At 61.8% G+C, this 19,057-nt stretch overlaps 2 protein-coding genes across 11 annotated transcripts in view; one reads left to right on the forward strand and one right to left on the reverse strand.

Annotated features, from left to right (window-relative positions):
• ASPSCR1 (ASPSCR1 tether for SLC2A4, UBX domain containing) overlaps positions 1–13,363 on the forward strand; it is a 31,213-nt gene extending 17,850 nt beyond the window's left edge. For 4 of the 10 annotated variants that reach the window (XM_087441809.1, XM_087441810.1, XM_087441812.1 and 1 more), the window contains exons 8-13: positions 6,296–6,435; positions 6,683–6,764; positions 7,232–7,298; positions 8,151–8,213; positions 8,805–8,857; positions 10,468–11,262. In XM_087441809.1, the coding sequence (XP_087297935.1) occupies positions 6,296–6,435; positions 6,683–6,764; positions 7,232–7,298; positions 8,151–8,213; positions 8,805–8,857; positions 10,468–11,082 (1,020 nt within the window). In that variant the 3' untranslated portion in view covers positions 11,083–11,262. Of the gene's footprint in view, positions 1–6,295; positions 6,436–6,682; positions 6,765–7,231; positions 7,299–8,150; positions 8,214–8,804; positions 8,858–10,467; positions 11,284–12,065; positions 12,335–12,539; positions 12,592–12,858; positions 12,929–13,005; positions 13,170–13,255 lie in introns of those variants that run through there. The other 6 variants (XM_014789370.2, XM_087441811.1, XM_087441815.1 and 3 more) reach the window with 6 other exon arrangements.
• A 1,394-nt stretch (positions 13,364–14,757) lies between these two features.
• Positions 14,758–18,974, reverse strand: CENPX (centromere protein X). The gene is made up of 5 exons (XM_004432965.3): positions 18,873–18,974; positions 16,101–16,152; positions 15,827–15,880; positions 15,448–15,536; positions 14,758–15,336 (listed from the first exon to the last, which is right to left on the reverse strand). Exons 1-5 carry the CDS (start codon positions 18,900–18,902, stop codon positions 15,322–15,324), a joined length of 240 nt encoding a protein of 79 aa, XP_004433022.1. The 5' UTR covers positions 18,903–18,974; the 3' UTR covers positions 14,758–15,321.
• Between the last annotated feature and the right edge of the window lie 83 nt (positions 18,975–19,057).

A 19,057-nucleotide genomic window follows, 5' to 3' on the forward strand; every position in this document is an offset into this window, starting at 1 on the left:
AGGCCCTGGTTCTCTGTGTCTCTTGGGAACCTGCTGATGGCCCCGTGGGCGTGTGGAGGGTGGCCTGGGCTTGTGCTTGCCCGGTGGGTGGTTGCTGTCCAGGCACAGGATCCCAGTGCAGCCCTGCATGCTGACCCTGGGGCCCCAGGCAGGAGGGGTCTTGGGGAGGGTCTGCCTGGCTGCCAGCAGTGCGTGCCTTTGATGTGGGAGTCCCAGCAGCTGGTTGATTGTGGAGCGTCCCACACCCGCCCGCCCGCCTCACGCCTCCTGTCACTAACAGCCGCACACCCAGAGGGCCGCCAGCCACATGGTGTCTGTTTTGTGTCCCTTTTCAGTCCTGGGGGAGGGGAGAAGGGAACAAAACAGAACTTTGGGGGAACTTCAAAGGCACACTCCAGTATCTAAAAGAGCTTCCAAGTCTCCCAGTAGTGTTTTGCCTGCGTGTGGTTTTTAGATTTAAGTAAAGAGTCAGAAGAGACAGGATAAAATATAGGCAGGTCCTCTGCTGAGGCCCAGGATGGTTTACAGACCCCAGCTGCTCCTGCCTTTGATGTCAGAACATTAATTATTAGAAGGTAGTTTTACTGGCCATCAGAACCGGGTACAGGGAGAGGCTGGGGCTGCTCGGCAGCCGATGGCCTGTCCTTTGAAGTCCTTCTGCCGGCCTTGGAGGCCGCCCCGCATCTCTGTGCATGGCTGGGCCGCAGTCCCAGCAGGCGCCCCCCACGCGGCTGGCATGGGAGTCTGATCAAAGGCCCTGATCCACTAGGCAGGGTGGGCAGTTGACAGCGTCTCCCCTGCCTGCCCCACACCTTCAAGGAGGTGGGCTTGCCCCCCCAGAGACGGGGAGTTGGGGACTTCCTCGGTGCCTTGCACCCCCGTCTCACAGCAGGTGTCAGCCTTGCCTCTGGCTGTCCCTGCTCCCTGGTTTACAAGCCTGGCCAGGGTCTGGGGGCTGGAGTGGACTGGGTGTGGTGCCCATTGCTCCCCTGCCACCCTTGTTCCCTTGGCCCAAGGCACCTGCTCGTGATGTCCCCCACGTGTGTGCGCAGAGCGTGGTGCGAGCCTGTCCCTGCTGTGCTCAGTCAGTGTTTGTGGATGTCCTCTGGGCTCTGGCGACACCCCAGGGGCCCAGCTGTCCCAAGAGACGCAGCCATGGCCTTGATTGGAATGTCCATTGAGGTTTGTTGGCAGATGGTCAGTGGCTTTGAAGGTGCTGGCCGAGTCTTGTGGCAGTTTTTGAAGCCTAGCAATGGGCAGGTGCCCTCCAGCCGTCTCTGTCCTGCTGTGTCTCAGCCATGACTAGACTGAGGGGAGAGACAGATGCCCAACCTGTGAGCCAGAGTGGAGAATGGGTGTGCAGGGCGCCCTGGCCACCAGAGCACCCCTGCAACCCCAGAGCTGCCCAGGTGGGGCCAGGCGGCCTCCAGGGCTCTCTGCCAGATTCTTCCTGGCCCTTTGGTCTCTGTGGGTGTCCACTCCTCTGAGGCTTGCTGACCTCAGGCTGTGCAGTCCCTGGGCTCCCCAGGGGCAGGTGCCAGGCCTCTTGATGAGGACACCCTGAACCACACCCTACAGTTATTTATTTCAGTACTTTGGGGGTTCATGGGCCTTATCCACAGCGATACATGCCTGGCCACACCACGGATGCGTGGGAGCCACTCAGTTTTAAAATGTGCCATTGTTGCTGCTGCGGCCCAGCATTTAGCTACCCTGATCTTTTCTTTTTAAAGAACTTCTCTCATTTCTTCTGCTCAGAAGGGTGGGCAGAGCCAGGAGTGGATGTTGGGCCCCAGGCCTGGGTAAAGCACTGTCTCTGGCTGGCGCTGGCTGGTGGGTGAGGGGATCTGCTGAGGCTGCCTTGCGCCACCACATCTCTGCGAGCTTCGTGACCAGGGCCTTGGGTGTTCAGAGGAGTTCCCGTGTGCAGCCTTGCCTGGGATCAGGCCTGGCCTTGAGCTCTGGCACAGCTGTCCCTGCCTGCCTGGAGGCCTTTGATGGTGTCCATGTGGTCTGGCCCTCCCTCCACAGGGCGGCTGGCTCTGTGAGTAGCTCAGGAGGTTTGGCCTCTGTCCCTTGAGCACTGATTCATTGAAGCTCCAAGCCTCAAGGGGAAACGCTTCACATTCTCTCTTACCCAAAACCATTGTCAGAGGACAGTCTGGGCTGAGAGTGAGGTGGGAGAGAGGGGAGGAGGGAGGGAGGAAAACAAGAATCCTCACAGGGAAGCTGGAAAATCTGGGGTTGAGGTCACCTCCAAATAGTTTTTACGTTTTTTTCTCCATGTGTCATCACGTCCTGGAAAATTACTGTCAAGAAAAGGAAACCTCAGTGGGCAGCGAGGCCACTTCTGACATGAGGGGACCCCTGTGTGCCCAAATGGATCCTCAGCCACTCATGCGGCGGCTGCTGGAGCATGTCCACCTGACTGTCCGGGGACGCACTGGGTCCACGTCTCAGACCAGCACCTGGCCCCCTGTCCCCTCCCTGCCCGGCCCCTGGCTGTGCCTGCTGGCCGCGCTGAGCCTGGCATGGGGCCGAGGGTGGGCAGTGCCTTTATGCCTTCCTTCCCTCGGGTCTTGCTCACAGGGCTGGTCCCAGTGTGGCAGGGGCTGTTTCTGAGGGCAGCAGTGGTGGTTGGTCATCAAGTCTCCACCTCTAAATGGCCTGGGTGCCAGTCCAGTATCTGTCCAGCTTTGGGCTGTCATCCAGGGCCTGCAGAGAGTGCTCCTGTCCCTCTGCCTCTCAGAGGGTCTTGTCCCTCCTACGCACCTCCCAGGCCCCTGGCAAGTGTCGTCCCATTCACAGACTGCCTCCCCTCCTTGCTGTTTTTCTGGATGTTCTCTTGGCTGTAAGACGCTTGGTGTAGGCTAGGACCTGGGAGTCTGTGCCAGGGTCCTGCGTTTGCAGGAAACAAGAGCCCCTGGCCTGGGCATTTCATCAGAAGGGTCTCTCATGGCTGCCCGCTTGGAGCCCGCAGACACTAGCACCTCTCCTCAGGATTGCGTCTGTGCCTCAGTTTCGTCAGGCGCAGTCATAATAGATCCCCCGCCCTATGGGCTGAGACCTTACACTGGGCCTTTGGCCACTTGGGCTCTGGCTGCGTCCCTGTTATTCTGCCCATCCTCTCGCCAATGCCACAGTGTCCAGGGCACCGGGGGAGGGACCAGCTCCTCTGGCTCTCTCTGGGCTAAAGGGATGGGGGCCTGGGACCGTGTCTTTGTAGACTGACAGTGTTTAGGAGCCAGGCCTTGAGTCGATGAGGTGGAAAACCAGTGCCTTTGCAAGGATGACCCAGGCCTGGTGACGTCACGTTCTCGGTGGAAGTGCTGTCCTCTGCGTGGCTCCCTGGAAGCCTCAGGAGCCAATTTGGAGGTTTAGGCCGTGAAGGCCAGTTGTGAGAAGCGCCGAGAAGGTCCCGAGCTGAGCTCTGTCTTCTTAGCCCAGAGCCTGCGACCCTGCCAGCATCCTCGGGCACCAGCCAGGAGGTTCATCTTGGGGCCCCCTCCCCGCCCCAGGGCTGTGGCCCTCAGCCAACTCACGGGAACTCCTTCCCCGGAGTGAGGGCTGAGGCACCGCGCCGTTCCTTCGCGGTTGCCGCTGTGTGTGCTCTTTTTCCTAACAGCATCTCATCCTAGATCTCTACTCTCCATCCAAAAATATCTCCATAAATCCACCTAGGATGGGGCCTGTGTAATACCTGCTGACGACCAGGGAATGGCGGGTGAAGGACAGGTTGCCGGTAGAGCGTCAGGGCTGTTGGCACTGCCAGCAGGGCCAGGGCTTGGCCGAGAGGCCGCGGGCTCTGGCCTTCCCTAGCGCAGTGTGCCCTGTGAGGCCCCGCACCCACGTGTGCCTTTTTCTCCTCCTCAGCCCTCTTCTCTGCGGTGGAAATGCTTTCTCCTGGGGAAGGCTAAGTCGAGGCGTTTGAAGCCCTGGCTTCTCCCTCAGTCATTTGGTGGCAGCGTGATACTTCCTACCAGCCCAGCCACGGACCTCAGTCTCTTCTCGTGGGACAGAGCCCACCTGGGGCCAGGACATGGCAGCAGCTCTGGGACTCGAGTGGTCTGGCCCCTGGGGTCTGTTGGGCAGCAGAGGCTGCTGGGAATTCTGGCTTCTGTGCCCAGAGGAAGGGAGGCCCCAGGGGCGCAGGGCAGTGTGGAGAGTGTGTCCTGAGGCAGCTCTTACCTGGCACTCTGGTTCCTGTGTGGGACCCCGGCTCTTTGCTTCTCTTTAACAGACAGGCTTTTGGAGCAGAGGGGAGACGAGGGGAGGGGTGGAAATTGACGGTAGATCCAAAACCAGAGAGGGATTTTGTCAGTTTTATTTTCTGACTGAAAGTTAGTGGCCCCTGAGCAGTGTGAAGACATGGTTGGTATCACCTGTGTTCCCCATTCTGCAAGTGGCCCAGGGAGAGGGCTGTGGCCTTGGAGTTGTTGGCACTGCCAGCAGCCTGCAGTCCTCCTGGTCACCCCCAGGCTGTGTCCTGGCAGTGCCAGGGAGGACGGGGAGGCCAAAGTGGCCACATGCTCCCTGGGCCTGGCTTCACCAATCGTGTCCTGAGGTCAGGGCCCATCTGGATGGTCAGGCTCAGCTCAGTGCCACAGACTGCGCATCACCTGATTGCTGAGTTCTCAGGGTGATTCCCATGCCCAGGACTGGGTCCTCGGAGGGAGCGGGACAGGCTGGTCCCAGAGCTTGCTCGTTAGCCTGGGGGCTTGGTGCTTGAGCTCCTGGGGACCTAGAACTCATGGACATGGCGGTTCCCAGCTCAGGCATGTCCACGTTCTGCCCTTGCCCTCCCTCAGGAACCCGGGCGAGCTCTTGGCCCTTCTGGAATGCAGGCGCCGTGGCTGTGGGGGGCAGCCTGGCGCCTGGCATCGGGTTATAAAAAGCTCTGGTGTAGACTGCCCGTGGCGGCTGCAGGATGGTTGTGGCTTTGAAGGGGCAGCCCCCAGGGGCCTCAGTCAGCCACCTACGGGCTCTGCTGCCTGGGCCTCAGCCAGCCCTTCCTGGCCACTTCCACAGCGCCCCGAGATCAGAGGGGCTTCCTGGTGAGAGCACACCTTCCTTCACAGAGGGCGAGCTGTGTTGTGATGTGTGATGCAGCCGTGCGCTCAGTGGACTGTAGGGAGCTGCTGGTGTGGACAGTCGAGGCCTTGGGTGTGGCTGGGGGTGGGCAGCCCTGGAGGCACCTGGCGGGTGCACTGGACTGGTGAGTCCTCAAACACTGGGCAGCCCTGGCCCTCGAGCGGCCTAGGCCTGGCCATCCCCAGGGCGGTGAGGCTAACATTTAGAGCAGGTGGGGCTGTGGCCAGGCTGGGCTGTGTAGAAGGCTGCAGGAAGGGACATTTGGGGAAGTGTGTTCCAAGAGCCTGCCAAGCCCGTCCCCGGGTGTCCAGAAGCAGGAGGTGGAATTCCTATGCTGAAGCCAGAGTCGGGAGGTGAGGGGCAGGCAGGGGCAGAGGGCAGAGGGTGCCTTCGCCCCTGACAGCTCACAGCTGTTTTATGTGAGGGAGGACAGGACCTGGTGCGGGTCCTGCTGGCCTAGCTGGACGCCTCCGTCAGGCCCTGCTCCATGGGCGGCGTCCCACCCCCATTGCACTTGCTGAAGTTACCCACCTGGAGGTGCCGCAAGCAGAGCGAGCCCTGCCTGGTAATTTCCACCATCGTTGCTGCCAGTTAGGAGTGACGCTGTCCCTTCCTGTGTCCCCAGGGTGGGCAGAGCGGGGGCTGGGCCGCTCCCCTGGGGAGGAGAAGGGGAGTCAGCCTGGCTCTGGGGCCAGTGGTTGACAGGTTTCTGCCAAACCTCTAATTTAGGGGCTGTTGCTTCCCCTGCTCTCTGGTGGAGCCCCTGACGTGGCCACTTTGGGGGACCGTGACAGCAGGCAGCTCCCTGGGCCTCTTGTGAGGGGCCCCCCACGGAGACAGGAGTGAGCAGAGGAGCTGCTGGGGAGGCTGGCCCTGCCAAGCTGCCATTTACCTTACTCTTGTGAGGGGGCCACGGGTGCCAGCCCGCCTGGCTGAGCCATGTGCCCTGCTGGTGATCATCAGCGTTGCTGAGGAGGCAGGCCTGGGGGGTGCTCTGGTCCTGGACAGGCTGGGCCTGGGGTGGGGTCCCCCAGCCCACAGCCTACACCCCACCCTGGAGACCTGGCCCTGGCCATGGGCTGACAGGTGGGCCCCGGTGAGGGCGTGTGCTCAACTCAGGGGCCTGCACGGCCACTCCAGCTGTGGGGCCTGGGTGACCCAGCCTCCTGGGAGCCTACATCAGCCGAGCCTTCTGCCTACCCAGCCGGTGGACCGAGATACTGTGGTGTGCCATCCTGACCTGGAAGAGCTGCTCCAGGCCTGGCCTGCAGAGCTGCCTGATGAGTTCTTCGAGGTGACCGTGGATGACGTGCGAAGACGCCTGGCCCAACTCAAGAGTGAGCGGTGGGTGTGCCCCTGGCCCCTTCGGTGTCTCCCTGCTTCCCACTTTGGATCCCCGACACCCATGCCCTCGGCAGCACCTTGTGGGGTTCAGGGGCCTAGGCAGGGGTCTCCTATTATAGCCCTCTATGGGGGAGCAGCCTATGGAGGCCGGGGTGGGGCAAGAAAGAAATCCAGAGTCCAGCTGGTGTGGGGCCTCTGCTCTGGCTGGGGAGACCTGGCACCTTCACCACCCCTCACCCCCCTGCAGGAAGCGCCTAGAAGAAGCGCCCTTAGTGACCAAGGCCTTCAGGGAGGCTCAGATGAAGGAGAAACTGGAGCGATACCCAAAGGTACGTGGAGTGGTTGGCGGATGTCTGCGCGTGGCTCTGAGCTGGGGTCTCCTGTGGTTCCAGCAGGGAACAGAAGTCTCACCCTCAGCAACCGCAGCCCACATGCCACTGGCTGTGGTCACCTGGCTTCACCCGAGGCCTGCGCAGCCACAGTTCATTGATCAACCAGTCAACCCCTTTTTATAATTAAAACAGATGTCATCATTGTTTACAAATGCACATGGGGGTACCTGATTGGTCCTTGTGGCCAGCCCGTGGCACAGCAAGCAGAGGCTGCAGCTCTGGCCAGGAGTGTGGGGGGCACAGCCTGGGCCAGGGGCAGCTGGCATTTCTGCCTGCCCCAGTCCTGGTGTCTGCTGGTATGGGGTGAGGGGCTTGGCCATCGTGAGCCCAGGGGTGCAGCTGCCTCCTCCTGCCTGGGCCGGGCTCTAGCTGTCCTGCTGACAACTCGGCTTGTCCTGGCCTAGGTGGTCCTGAGGGTCCTGTTCCCTGACCGCTACATCCTGCAGGGCTTCTTCCGGCCCAGTGAGACAGGTAAGCAGCCCCGTCTGGGAGGGTGGGGCGCCCTCTGAGCCCCTCCTGGCTCCTTCCAGGCCATGGAACTGTAGCCACCTGGTCTTTGGGCTCTAGGGAGACAGACGTTTCAGGGTGCTCTCATTTTTGTGGGGCAGGCAGCAGGCTCTGAGCTTGCAGAGTGTGTCGTGGGTCAGATACTCACTAGGCCAGCCTGGCGGTGCCGTGGTACTGGGTGCCGCTGTGCACCCACCTCTTCTGGGCACGGCAGGACAGAGGGGCAGCCAGAGGAAGGGTTGGCCCGGGGCTCCCCCACGCCCAACAGTGGGGTCTCTGGCCTGGGCTTACAGCTCACCAGGAAGGAAGGCAGCAATGCCACCAATTCTGAGTGGGGTCCCTCAGTGACCTGAACCCAAGACAGCGAGGGTGGCAGGCAGGCCCCCGAGGCCCCTGGGGCGCTGTGTGACAATGCCCTTGTACCCGGGGCCTCATCAGGACGGAGCTCAGGACTGGGTGGTGGGTGGGGAGGGATGCTTCCCAGCAGGGTGGGAGTCTCGGTGGTGGCCTGCACTGCGGTCCAGCAGGGCTGAGCATCTCGGGGTACTGCAGAAGGACCAAGCTTGAGTTTCCACTCCTGGGCTTGGATTCAGCCTGAGGATGGGAGCAGTGTCCATAGTGCCTGAGGCCCAGGAGGCCCAGCTGCCTGGGGCTGGTGGCAAGTCCCCCAAGGCCAGCCTGGAGGGCAGTGGGGGTGTGCACAGAGGTTGGACCCGGCTCGTCCCATCCCATAGTGGGGCCCTGGAGCGAGTCTGAGCATGGGGCCTGTGCCTGTCCCATGGAGCCCTTCTGCTTACCTTGTCCTTCCTCCTCCAGTGGGGGATCTGCAGGACTTTGTGAGGAGCCACCTTGGGAACCCCGAGCTGCCGTTCCACCTGTGTGAGTGTTCCTCTGGGACCTCCTGCTCACGCTCAGGCCTCCATGACCCCCGACCCCTCCCATTGTGGTTTAAGCAGCTTTTCCCATAGAAACAGTGTCGTGAGGGAGGCAGGTCTTGTGGTCCATGAGGCCCACTGGTGTCTGAGGACAAGTCCAGAACTGGGGAGTCAGAGAGGGAGGGAGGTCGGCCTTTGTCCTGCCTCAGCACCCTCTGCTTCTGGCCTCTCCTCCAGGTCCCCCGGGAGCTGTGGGGAGATGGGGGAATGGAGAGCTGCTGGCCTCCCTCGGAGGGCTTCTGGGGGGTGAGGGGTCAGGCCACTGGGCTGCATAGGGAACTGGGTGGGGCTGGGTCCCCTGCAGGTGGGTCTGTTCAAGGCCCCTCCCCCTAGCCCCTCACCAGAGTTTTTGCAGCAGCAGAGATGTGGGCAGAGGGCTGTGAGCTGAGGGGGCTCTTCAAAAGTACGCTCTCAGAAGGCTGTGGGCCCTGGGCCTCCCCGCTTACCTCAGGCCTGTCTTCCCTGGGTAGCGGGGATGGGGGCGAGGGGCCAGGGGGCAAGGTGCTTCCTGACCCAGAAGACCATATTTCCGCAGTCATTGCTCCTCCAAAAACCGTCCTGGACGACCACACGATGACCCTCTTTCAGGTACGGACTGTTTGGCTAGGGGCACTGCTCTGGCCAGTTGGGGAGGGCGAGGCCAAGGCTGGTCGGGAGGAGCGCCCTGGCAGCTGCTGTGGGAGGATAATAACGCCTTTTAGCTGGCGGACTGGAGGGAGCAGGGCGCCTCTGAAGTTGGTTCTGGGGCTTTCCAGCCTCCTCCGCTTCCTGCCCTAGCAAGGGTGGGCCTGCCTGGCTGGCTGCCAGCCGTCCTGAGCAGGACTGCCTGCGGGCTGGGTGAGAAGGGGCTGGCAGGTGGGGCTTCTGGGGGAGCCCCTGAAGGGTCAAGGGTCAGAGGCCTCAGCTGCAGGTGGCCTCAGGGGTGCCAGCTACTGGGTAGGTTTTGCCCTGGGCTGGAGGGGCTGCTGCCAGGCCTGCTTCCCTGCTCCTGCCTCCCCTTGGACCCCACTGCCTCTCCTGGGAATGCTGTCGTGGGCCCTCCTTGCTACTGTGGCTGCTTCTGCCCCACCCTGCCATCAGCCCCTAGGGCTCCCAAGGGTGAGGAGTGTTGATGCAGTGCCCTGCTGGGCTGCCTTCCAGAGCCAAGAGGAATGTCCTGTCCTGTTGCCTCTGGGAGAGCAGCCTGGGGCCTCCCCAGCTCTCTGGCCTAATGGTTTTGTCTTCAAAGTCTCTTAAGCTGTTTTAATTAGTAACAGAGACTGGCCCTTATTAACTGGCTGGCAGGCCCTGCAGAGGTCTGAGTTGGGGCGAGGGGGTCTGCTTGCTGCCACCATTGTGGGGGAGATAGGGCAAAACCAGTCACAGAGGCTGGAAGCTCACCAAGGAAAGGAGTTAAAGTGGGTGGGAGCAGGGCACTGTGTGCTCCCCACTCTTTGCAGCCCCCTTCTTCTTCACCCTGGGAGCCCCAGAGGTGCTGGGCCTCTTTCCTCCATCCCTGCCTGTCTTTCCTCCCTCTCTCCCTCCCTCCTTCTCTGGCCAGCCTGTTGATAAACATTGAATTTGGAAGGTGCTTTAGGATGGAGGAGACTAGCGCCCAGGCCCGCTCCCATTAGGAGCCCTGGGGTGCTGCCTGCCCCGCCCACACGGCTGATTTCTGGTGACACTCTGCCTCTGCTACCAGCAGCCGTCTCCTTTCATCCGTCAGCTCAGCCTTGGAGCCGCAAGGCTTCTGCGCGGGGTGGTGTCCCTGCCTGCCGGCGATCAGAGAGCTGGCAGGACTCAGGGAAGGAAGGCTTCCTCCCTCCCGCCAGTGAGCGGGCGCGAGTGAGCAGGCGAGGAAGCCGCCGGCTTTCATGTCCCTGGCAGGGCCGTGCTCTGGCTGCTGGCTGCCCTGGAGCCGGCCCGAGTTTCAGAGAGTGACAGCATGGGGTGGGTGTGGGGGATGGCAGCCCAGCTGCCCTTTTTGGCTGCTGGACCAGGAGAGTGAGTGTTTGCTGAGAGAGGGCAGGGTTGAGGACAGGATGGGAGGATGCAGGGACACAGTTGGTGGGCACAAAGGCCCCACATCAAACCTGCTTCCTGGGTCTGAGCCCCCTTTAGTGCTGCGTGCTGCCCCAAGCCCCAGGGGGCCTTGTTCTGCCTCCATCTCAGCCCCCCGCCTACTGCCTTGTCCCTGGCTCAGGCATCTCCCTTAGCAGGCTCTGAAGACCACCAGGATCTGCAGGGATCTCCTCAGCCTGAGCAGACAGGTAGACCTTCCCTCGTGTTGGTCATGGTGGTCTTCTGTGCTGTCCACTCACCCCTTATTTGGTTGGGATTCAAGAGATACAAGCCAGTGGGAAGAAGGCTTCCAGCAGGTGCTGAGGGGAAACAGGGAGGCCAAGTTCAAGAGGAGCTGCTCCGAGGGGCCCGAAGGACTCCCAGCTGGTAGGAGGGATCTTCAAGGCTTCAAGCTCTACAGCCCCCAGATGGCCTGGCTGGGTGGGCTTGGGCAGGGTCCTGTGAAATGGGTACAATGCCATCCAGCGCGGTGCTGGGAGGGTGGCCCCCGGCACCTGGTGCATTGGCTGAGTCGGGGTCCAGCTAAGCTGAGCCCAGGGAAGGTAGGGGCGCTGTCCTCCCCACGTCTCCTTCCTGTTCCCTGGACACCTCCCAGCTTCCAGTGCCTCCAGGGCCCTGGGGCAGCCCCCGCAGACCCCCAGGGCATCCTTCCACACGAATCTTTGGTCCCAGGTGTCACAGTGGGGTTTTCAGAGCATTCACAGCCCTTAATCTGTGTCCCTTGGCTTTGGCTGCAGTCTCAGTGTTCCTAGGCCTGGTTTTTGAAGCTTCCTTTTATTAATACCCATCACCCTGACTCCGAGAGCTCAGGGCCAAGAGCAGAGAGGATGCGCTCATCTGGCAGCTGTGGCCTTTCCACCGAGGACCGAGGACACGGATCCTTGGGCAGTAGCATCGTTGCTACCTCGGGCCAGCTTTGGGGCTTGCAGCCATGGTCCTCCTTGGTTGAAGAGGTGGGAGTGGAAGGCAGGTTATGACGCCGGGGGTGCTCTGGGGCCTTCTGCCTATAGCTTTGGTTCTGTACTACCATCCAGCCCCCTGCCTGGGAGGCCTACAGGGGCATGTCAGGGGTAGTATGACCCATCTTCATCCCACGCTTCTGCAGGCGAGGCCAGTCCCTGAGCAGAAACCCTGAGCCACCAACCCTACAGATGGGAGCTCAGGAGAGGCACAGTTCCCGGACCCCCCAGGGCGGGATGTGTGGACCCCAGTGCAGTGCCCGCTCTGCGGGTGGGGCTTCGCACTAGCTGCCACTGGCTCTTCCCCACCAGGCGAAACCCACCCAGTGTTGAGTCAGGGAACCTGAGCATTGGCGTTCAGGGTCTTGGCTGGTGGACTCTCAAAGGCAGCAGACCTGGGCAGCACCTCTGGCCCTGGACTCCTAAAGCAACTTGTCTCCACAAGTCGCCCACTCCCCATGCCTGGGCCTGGGCCTGGGCCAGCTGAGGGTCCCCCCATGGTGCTCCTGTCTCCTGGCCAGCTGCTCCCAGCAGGTCTGGGTGCTTGCCCTCAGCCTGAAGGTGACCCCCTCAGGGGTCTGGCTGCCCCTGAAGACCCCCGCGCTCTCTGTTCTTCAGGCAACATGGATGGGGGAGGGGGACAGCATAGGCTGGGGGCCCCAGCTGGCAGCCACCCTATGCCGCTCCGGCCTCCCTGGCCATTCTCTGCCCTGTACTCCCACCACGCAGTTCTGTGTGTCTGTTTGTATCTCCTCTGATCTGTCTGCCTCCTACAGTCTCTGCAGAGGGTGGGGACTTCCAGGCCTACTTCCTGCCTTCAGAATGTTAGCCGTTCACCCCAGGAACTGGGCAGGAGGGAGAAGAGGTGATTAAAAATGCCAGAGCGCACAAACTACAAGAACTTCCTGTCCAGCTGGTGCTTGGGGCTGGTCCCTCGAGAGTCCCCTGTGGTCTGACGCCCTAGCCTGGCTTGCCCTGGGATTGGTGCCAGAGAAGGAGCAGGCAAAGCCTGGCTGGGGGCAGCTCATGGGGACCGGGCAATGGACTGTGCTCATGGCAGCGGCCTGCTGGGGGCCGTAGCCCTCCTCAACAGAGCCCTGGGCCTGGTGAGTGTGGCTTGCCTCCGGGTGCAGCCCTCATGAGGCCACCACAGGAAGTAGGGTGCAGCCCACCTTCCCCACTGGCCTCTGCCCACAGTGCCCACCTGGCACCCACCTGGCCCCCTAAGCTCCCCTCTGCCATCCTTGCAGGCAAACCTCTTTCCTGCTGCCCTCGTGCACTTTGGATCTGAGGAGCCCACAGGTAGGTGGGGGCCCCTTGCTTTGCCCATCACCACCAGCCAGCCCTGGTCCCCGTGTTCCAGCTCATCAACGTCCCAGAGCAGGGGACTTCCTTCGGGCCTGGGAGGGAGACCTGCGGCCCAGATACCACGATCCCCTACTCCCTGGGGGCTTTGGGCTGGGACAGCCACCTGCCCAGGCCATGTCCCTTCCCATTGCAGAGCAGCGGTGGTGGGTGGGACCCCCTCTTCCACCTCCGTGACCTGAGGGCAGACTGGGCATCTTACAGGCTTCTACCTGGAGGCCAGGCTGCTGGAACACACTATCTCCCCGTCTGCAGCTGACGTGCTGGTGGCTAGGTGAGTGCCTGCAGAGGGGTGGGGTGAGCCCACTGCTGCAGTGCCTACTATCATAAGCCTTGGCCTTCCATCCCCAGGTGCCTGTCCAGGGCCACTGGGACCCCATCCCCGCTGCCAGCCCCTGACCTGACACCCGTTGAGTTGGAGCCAACTGCTGAGGGGCCCCCTGAGCCCAGCCCTGGGACAGCCCAGCCTGTGAGGAGGGATCTGGGCAAGATGCCCAAATGGCTGAAGCTGCCAGGTACTGTGGTGGGTGGCTGGGTGGGGAAGGGCTTCTGGGTGGGGGCCCAGGGCCCCCAAGGTCATCCTGGTGTGTTTGTACTGCAGCTAGCAAGAGGTGAGAGCTGCCACACTGGAGGTCCCCACTCTGCCGGCCACAGGACCCCTCCCCACCCTCAGCAGGAATAAAAGCTCAAGCTTCTTTCCTGACCCTCATGAGACTCTCCTGTCTTCCTTTCTCCTGAAGAGGGCCTCTGGGTCCTCTGCCCCAGCCTCGCAGGCACAGGCCTCCAGCTACTCCCAACCCCAGGGCCAGCCAGTCCTGCAGCCAGGCTGGACCAGGGTGTGGGCCGGGGGCTGCTTGCTGGGGCCTTGCTCTCGTTAACAAGGGCACAAGTGTCCTCCCTGAACCTCAGGCCACCTCCTCTTGGTTTTTACCTAATTGACATTGTTAATTACTCCCCCTCTGAGGTGTGAGAAGAAAGGCCTCCAGGCATCACCCACTGCCTCACAGGTCGCCTGGCTGTTACAGGCCGGGCCACCCCAGCCCTGGTGCAGAGGGCTGGACCATGTGGCTGGGGAGTGCTGGCCTGGGGTTTCCCAGTGCCCCGCCCGCCCCCGCCATCTGAGCGCACTTCAAAGTGGCTGTGGGGCACGGGTTCTGGCACTTGTCACCAGCCTCCCCCTTCAGGTCTAATTACTTCCATATGCTCCTAGTGCTCTGAAGCCCAGAGACTGCGGGGGGTGGGGAGGGTGGGGCAGAGGCAGGGAAGGAAGAGGTGCAGGAAGGGGCCAGCAGGGGTGAATTGGGGGGGGCTTGCCCCACCAACCCACACCATCCTCAGGTGCAGGGGTGGGAGGGCACAGAGGTGGGGCAAGTGTGGGTGGGGTGGCTCAGCCAGGGGCAGCGGTTGTCCCACCTGCCTCCCCAACCTGGATGTCCCTCCCCAGTGGACCATGTCTTGCGGCTCCATGTCCTGACTCTAGTCACGGCCCAGAGCCCTTTGGGTGTTCCTATTCTGGGCTCTGACGAGTCAAAGCAGATTTTAGAACTAAAGGGAGGTGGGTGCTGCCGGGTAGGGAGGGCCAGGTTGGGGGGTGGCCCAGACTTGAGCCAAAGAAGCTGGGCCCCAGAGGCCCTTGAGCATCCAGGGCAGCCATATCTCCCAGGTGGGCCTTCTAGTGGGTCCCGCGCTGGTCTGAGTCTCTGCGGTGGGAAGGGCCCTGGTGTTGGGGCAGGGGCCTGATGGCTGGTCTCTAGGTTCTTCCCACCCTGCACATCCTGGTCCTTTGCACCAGCATGATCCCCCACCAGCAGACCCTGCCCACACCGACATTTCCGGGCGCACCTGCTGGCTGGTGGCAACCCCACAACCACAGCAACCCCGTGGCAGGAGTACTACTTCCAGAAGAGCAGGCACATGTGCAAGGGCTCCGATTTCACAGCCCCTCTCCGCAGCCCGGCCCACGGCAGGGCACTCACACATGCTGTTTGTTATTCTGTCCTTTCTCAGAGCTTTACTTTTGTCTTACCAACGTTGATAGAGGGGGTGAGTAGGTTTTGAAGCAACTTGACTTTAGGTGATTAAGGGCAACAAGGAGGCAGCGCCTGGGAGAGGCAGCTTTGATTTATTGATGTTGCTTTACGAGAACAAATTTATAGCTCAGGGAAGCATCTTCTGAGGGGAATATCAAATGGTTAAAAGGTTACACACCAGCTTTGATGTCGGGGTGGCAGGACTGTGTGCAGCTCCGCTTGTTTGTAGAAGACACACAGGTTACCTGCTCAGGTGGACTGGTCCCCACTTCTCCCTCAGCACCTGCTTCCCAAGGACCCAGCGCTTCTCCCACGCCAGCGGGTGCTCGGCTGTCCTGGGAGGCACGAGGGATGGGCACCTGCTGTGGCGCCAGACCCCATGGGCCTGGCTCCCCACACAGGCCCGCCATCACCTCAGCGCCCCCCCATCTGCTGCGTCCAGGCTGTCGGCAGCAGGGCAGAGAGGACACTAGGAGGAGAGGTGCTTTTGCTGGGACCTGGCCCAGTCTTCGGGGTGGGAGGAGAATCTCAGGGATCAGCAGCTCCTTCCTTGCCTGAAGTCAGAGGCCACAGACGACACATGAACACGGGGCTTGGCTGTGACTTGGACAGGCAGCCGCAGCAAGCACGGAAACCCCTAGAAGTCTAGAAGCTGTGGGGGAGAGGAGCGCTCAGAGCCTCATGGGTGCCAGCGCACCCCTCATCTCCTTTGCCAGCCCCCGCTCCTGGAGGGCACGCTGCTCCCTCTGCCGGGCCCACCTACCAGCTGTGGCAGCACCTTCTCCAGCTGGTCCACGTCCACGAGGGCCAGGTCCTCTGCCTGGGCCTGCCAGATGCTGCGGATGGCCGCCTCTGCCGCGACACAGGAGGAAAGTGAGAGGCGAAGAAGGTTGGGGGGGCTTGAACCCTGCAGCCCCCTGGGCCTCAGCCTCAGCCCCCCCCCTGTGCTAGCTGGCAGCTCAGGAGATGGAGGTTGTGGCCTCTGAAACACAACTTTCCAGGGACACAGAGCTCAGGTGCTTGTGGGAAAATGGGAAAAATACATGTCCTGGTTTCCCCATGAAAAATGCGAAAGGGTCATGGATGGTCTGGGTGAGCCCAGGTTGGACATCAGAGGACGCTGCTGGGATCCCTCGGCTTACCCACGACAAAGATCTTCAGCAACTCGGCCATGAGCTGCAGTGCGTCCCCGCTGACTGCAAGGTGGAGGGGAGCAGGTTACAGGATCCCTGCGCCCTCCCTGTGCCCTAGCCAGGGGCTGCAGTCCCACCCCCCACTTCTTTCCTCACTACTTCTCACCTGGCTCATCCTTGCGCGGGTGACTCCTAGCCCTCCCCACCCCGGCCCTCCTGGTGGCCCTGGCCCTGCAGAGCTGCGATGTGGGGTCCTGTCCGCCTCCCAGCTGGTGTCACACACCTTTGGTCTTGTCGTCCTTAAAGTGCAGGTACAGCAGCTTGCTCACCAGTTCCTGGGGGGGACGAAGGGGTGTCAGTGGCCCACTGCCCCTGCCCCCATCCCTCTGACTGCTGCAGACCCCTTAGGCATTTAGTTCTGGGTGGGGATGTAATTTCCAATCGGAAATGCCCTCTGCCCACGGGCCTCTCCCAGGGTGGGGGACGAGGCGGTGGGGAGAAACTTCCCCGTAGATGTCTCCAGGAGGCCCAGAAATTAGACACATGTGCAAGGCAGGTGGAAGCAGCCCAGGTGCCTGCTTGGTGTTCTCTGGGGCTCCAGTCCTTGTGAAATCCAGGGCACTCTTGTGTCCCCACCCCTGGGACCAAAGCGCTCTCCCCTCAAGGGGCTGGAGGTAGCCACTCCCACCATGGGCCTCTTCACAGGTCTGTCTGCCAACACTGCCTAGCTTGTGTCAGACCCTCCAACCGAGGTCCCTCCCTGGAGCCTACAACATGCAGTGCAGGTGGTGCCAAAGAGAATCCTCTTGTAACAGGACAGACACTATAGGAACCGCAGTGCTGGGCAGGGCTGGGCTACAGCCTCAATGGGTGGTCAGGGTGGACAGGGGATGGGGGCACAGAGCCTGGACATATCTGTAGGACTTCTTGATGACCAAGGATGAGACAAGGATGGGTCCAGGCCAAGATTCCTCAAGGTGGGGGCTTAAGCCTCCAAAGGATGGTGCCACTCTGCAGAGATAGGGGCTGTGGACAGAGATGGATTCTGGGGTCCAGGGACTCAAGCTCAGCTTGGGACACGTTCAGAGAGACACATGAGGCACCCAAGCAGAGTGGCCAGAGGGGCGGTTGGAGCTGAGAGAAGGGCCTTCTGGAAGGTTGGAGCTGGCCATGAGGATTTGGGAGGTGGCAGCATGTGGGTGGACCACGTGAGGTTGCTGAGGGCAGGGACCAGCCAGAAGAGGCTGCAAACGAGGAGCCAGCAGAGCACATGGGGAGTTGGGAGGACAGCAGCAGCAGGAGCCCAGAGACAGGGTGTTGTGCAGGGAAGGTGAGCTGGGGACCGTTCAGCCTTCCAGCCTTAGCCACGGGAGGTCGCGCTACCTCGCTCAGCGCAGCTCAGCAAAGCCCAAGAGCAGAGCGGAGTGGACAGAGGATGCTGCCCAGGCTCAGAAGGGTAAGAACTTGCCACCTGGTCAGTTGGGGAAGCAGTCACTTGAGGAAGTGGCTGCAGCGGCTTTTCCCTCCCAGCAGTGACCGCGTGAGCTTGGCACCACCTGCTGGTCCTTCTTGCTGCTTACCAGGAAGGTACCAGAAAAGGCCCAGAAGGGTCTATTGCACCACCTGCTCCTGGACCTCCAGGAAAAGCTAAATCAGCCAGGCTGCTGCATGGGGGGCTGCTGCATGGGGCTGTTGCGACATCTAGCACCAGCTGGGAGTGGTGGTTCCCTGAACAAACGAGTGACTTGAACTCACGGAGGACAAGAGGGGACCTGGGATGTGTTCAGCCTTTGCCCCTCCCTGATACTTGCAACTGGGACAGCCCTGCTCATACGTAATGACCACAACCCCACTCTGGCCAGAGCCCTTGGGCCAAGGACTCCAGAGCTGTCCAGGGCAGCATGATGGAGGCCAAGCCTGGTGCTCCCCTCTTCAGCTACTACGATGGGCGGATTCTCACAATCACCCTGCCAGGTCGCCCCAGCCTCAGTGACTTTCCCTTTTAGATCACTGACCCCTTCTGCGTCAGGGCAGAGCCACGAGCCTGGGTGAAAAAGGAGAAGCAGCAGAAGGTGAACCAAAGAGAACTCCCCTGAGCCTCTGCAAGGTTGAAACCCCCACCGGTGAGGTGTGGGACAAGGAAGTGCTCACGAGGGACTGAGACCCTCCTTTCCTCCCCAGGTCACAAAAGCTCACAGGTCCTCCTGGAGCACCTTCCTGACATCAAGGGCTCAGTGCCTCCTAACCTTAGAGCAGAGCAACAAAATGAGACTCAGAAACCACTCATAGCCTGCAGGGCATGGGAGCCAGCAGGGGCCTTGCTACCCACTCACCCAGAGCAGCCGTAGCCAGGTGCAGAGCACAAGGCGAGACTCTGGAGTCGGATGGCCTGGGTTTGACCCTAGCCTTGCCTCAGTTTCCCCACTGGTAAATGGGGATGGTACTAGTACCCATCTCCTAGGGTGACTGAACATTACACGGGTGAATCTACGTCAAGTGCATGTAACAGTAACAGTGCCTGACTGTGCTAGGGTGTTGCTAAGAAAGCACTTGTAGAGCCCTAACACCAGACGGAGCACAAACAGGCTGCCAGAAACGCAGTTCGGCGCCGGGCTCTTTAGAATACGCGGGCAGCGTGACTGTCAGCGAGCCGGGCGGAACTGCGCTCTACGCGCGGCGGTTTAGGGAGGTCCCGCCAGATCCCCGAGCATCAGGGCGGGGCGGGAGGCGGCGGGCCCGGGCTCTTCTCTGAGCCCCCTGCATTCCGCCGCGGCGCCACCCACCCTTGCCCGATTTCTGCAACCCGCTCCCTCGTGCTGCAGACCAGGCTGCCTGCCCAACCTTCTGCCACCGGCCGCGGGACCCTACCGACCGGAGGTGAAGGGCGCGCGGGATGGGGGTCGTGGCCGGATTCTGGGAATGGGCCCACCCTGGAAGGCCCCAGCGGGCACCGCGGGGGCTAGCTCAGGGCCCGCACGTGGGTCATGCGTGGGGCCAGACCGCAGTGCCCCCGCCGCCCCGGAACCCCCCGCCCGCCCAGCCGGCCCTCTCTCACTTTCCGGAAACCAGCGCAGGTTCCCTCCATGACCGCCGCCCCGCTCACACCGTCCGCAGACCCCGTCCCCGAGCCCCAAGCCAATCAGCCCGGAGCGCGCCCTCCGCAGCCCTGCCTCCGAGTCCCCAGCCAATCAGTTCTGAGCGCGCCCTCCTCAGTCCCTCCCCGCCCCTACCCAATGGCAC

Source organism: Ceratotherium simum, chromosome 16, assembly GCF_057802395.1.
Source record: "Ceratotherium simum simum isolate JZ-2026a chromosome 16, ASM5780239v1, whole genome shotgun sequence".
In the NCBI taxonomy this organism is placed as follows: domain Eukaryota; kingdom Metazoa; phylum Chordata; class Mammalia; order Perissodactyla; family Rhinocerotidae; genus Ceratotherium; species Ceratotherium simum.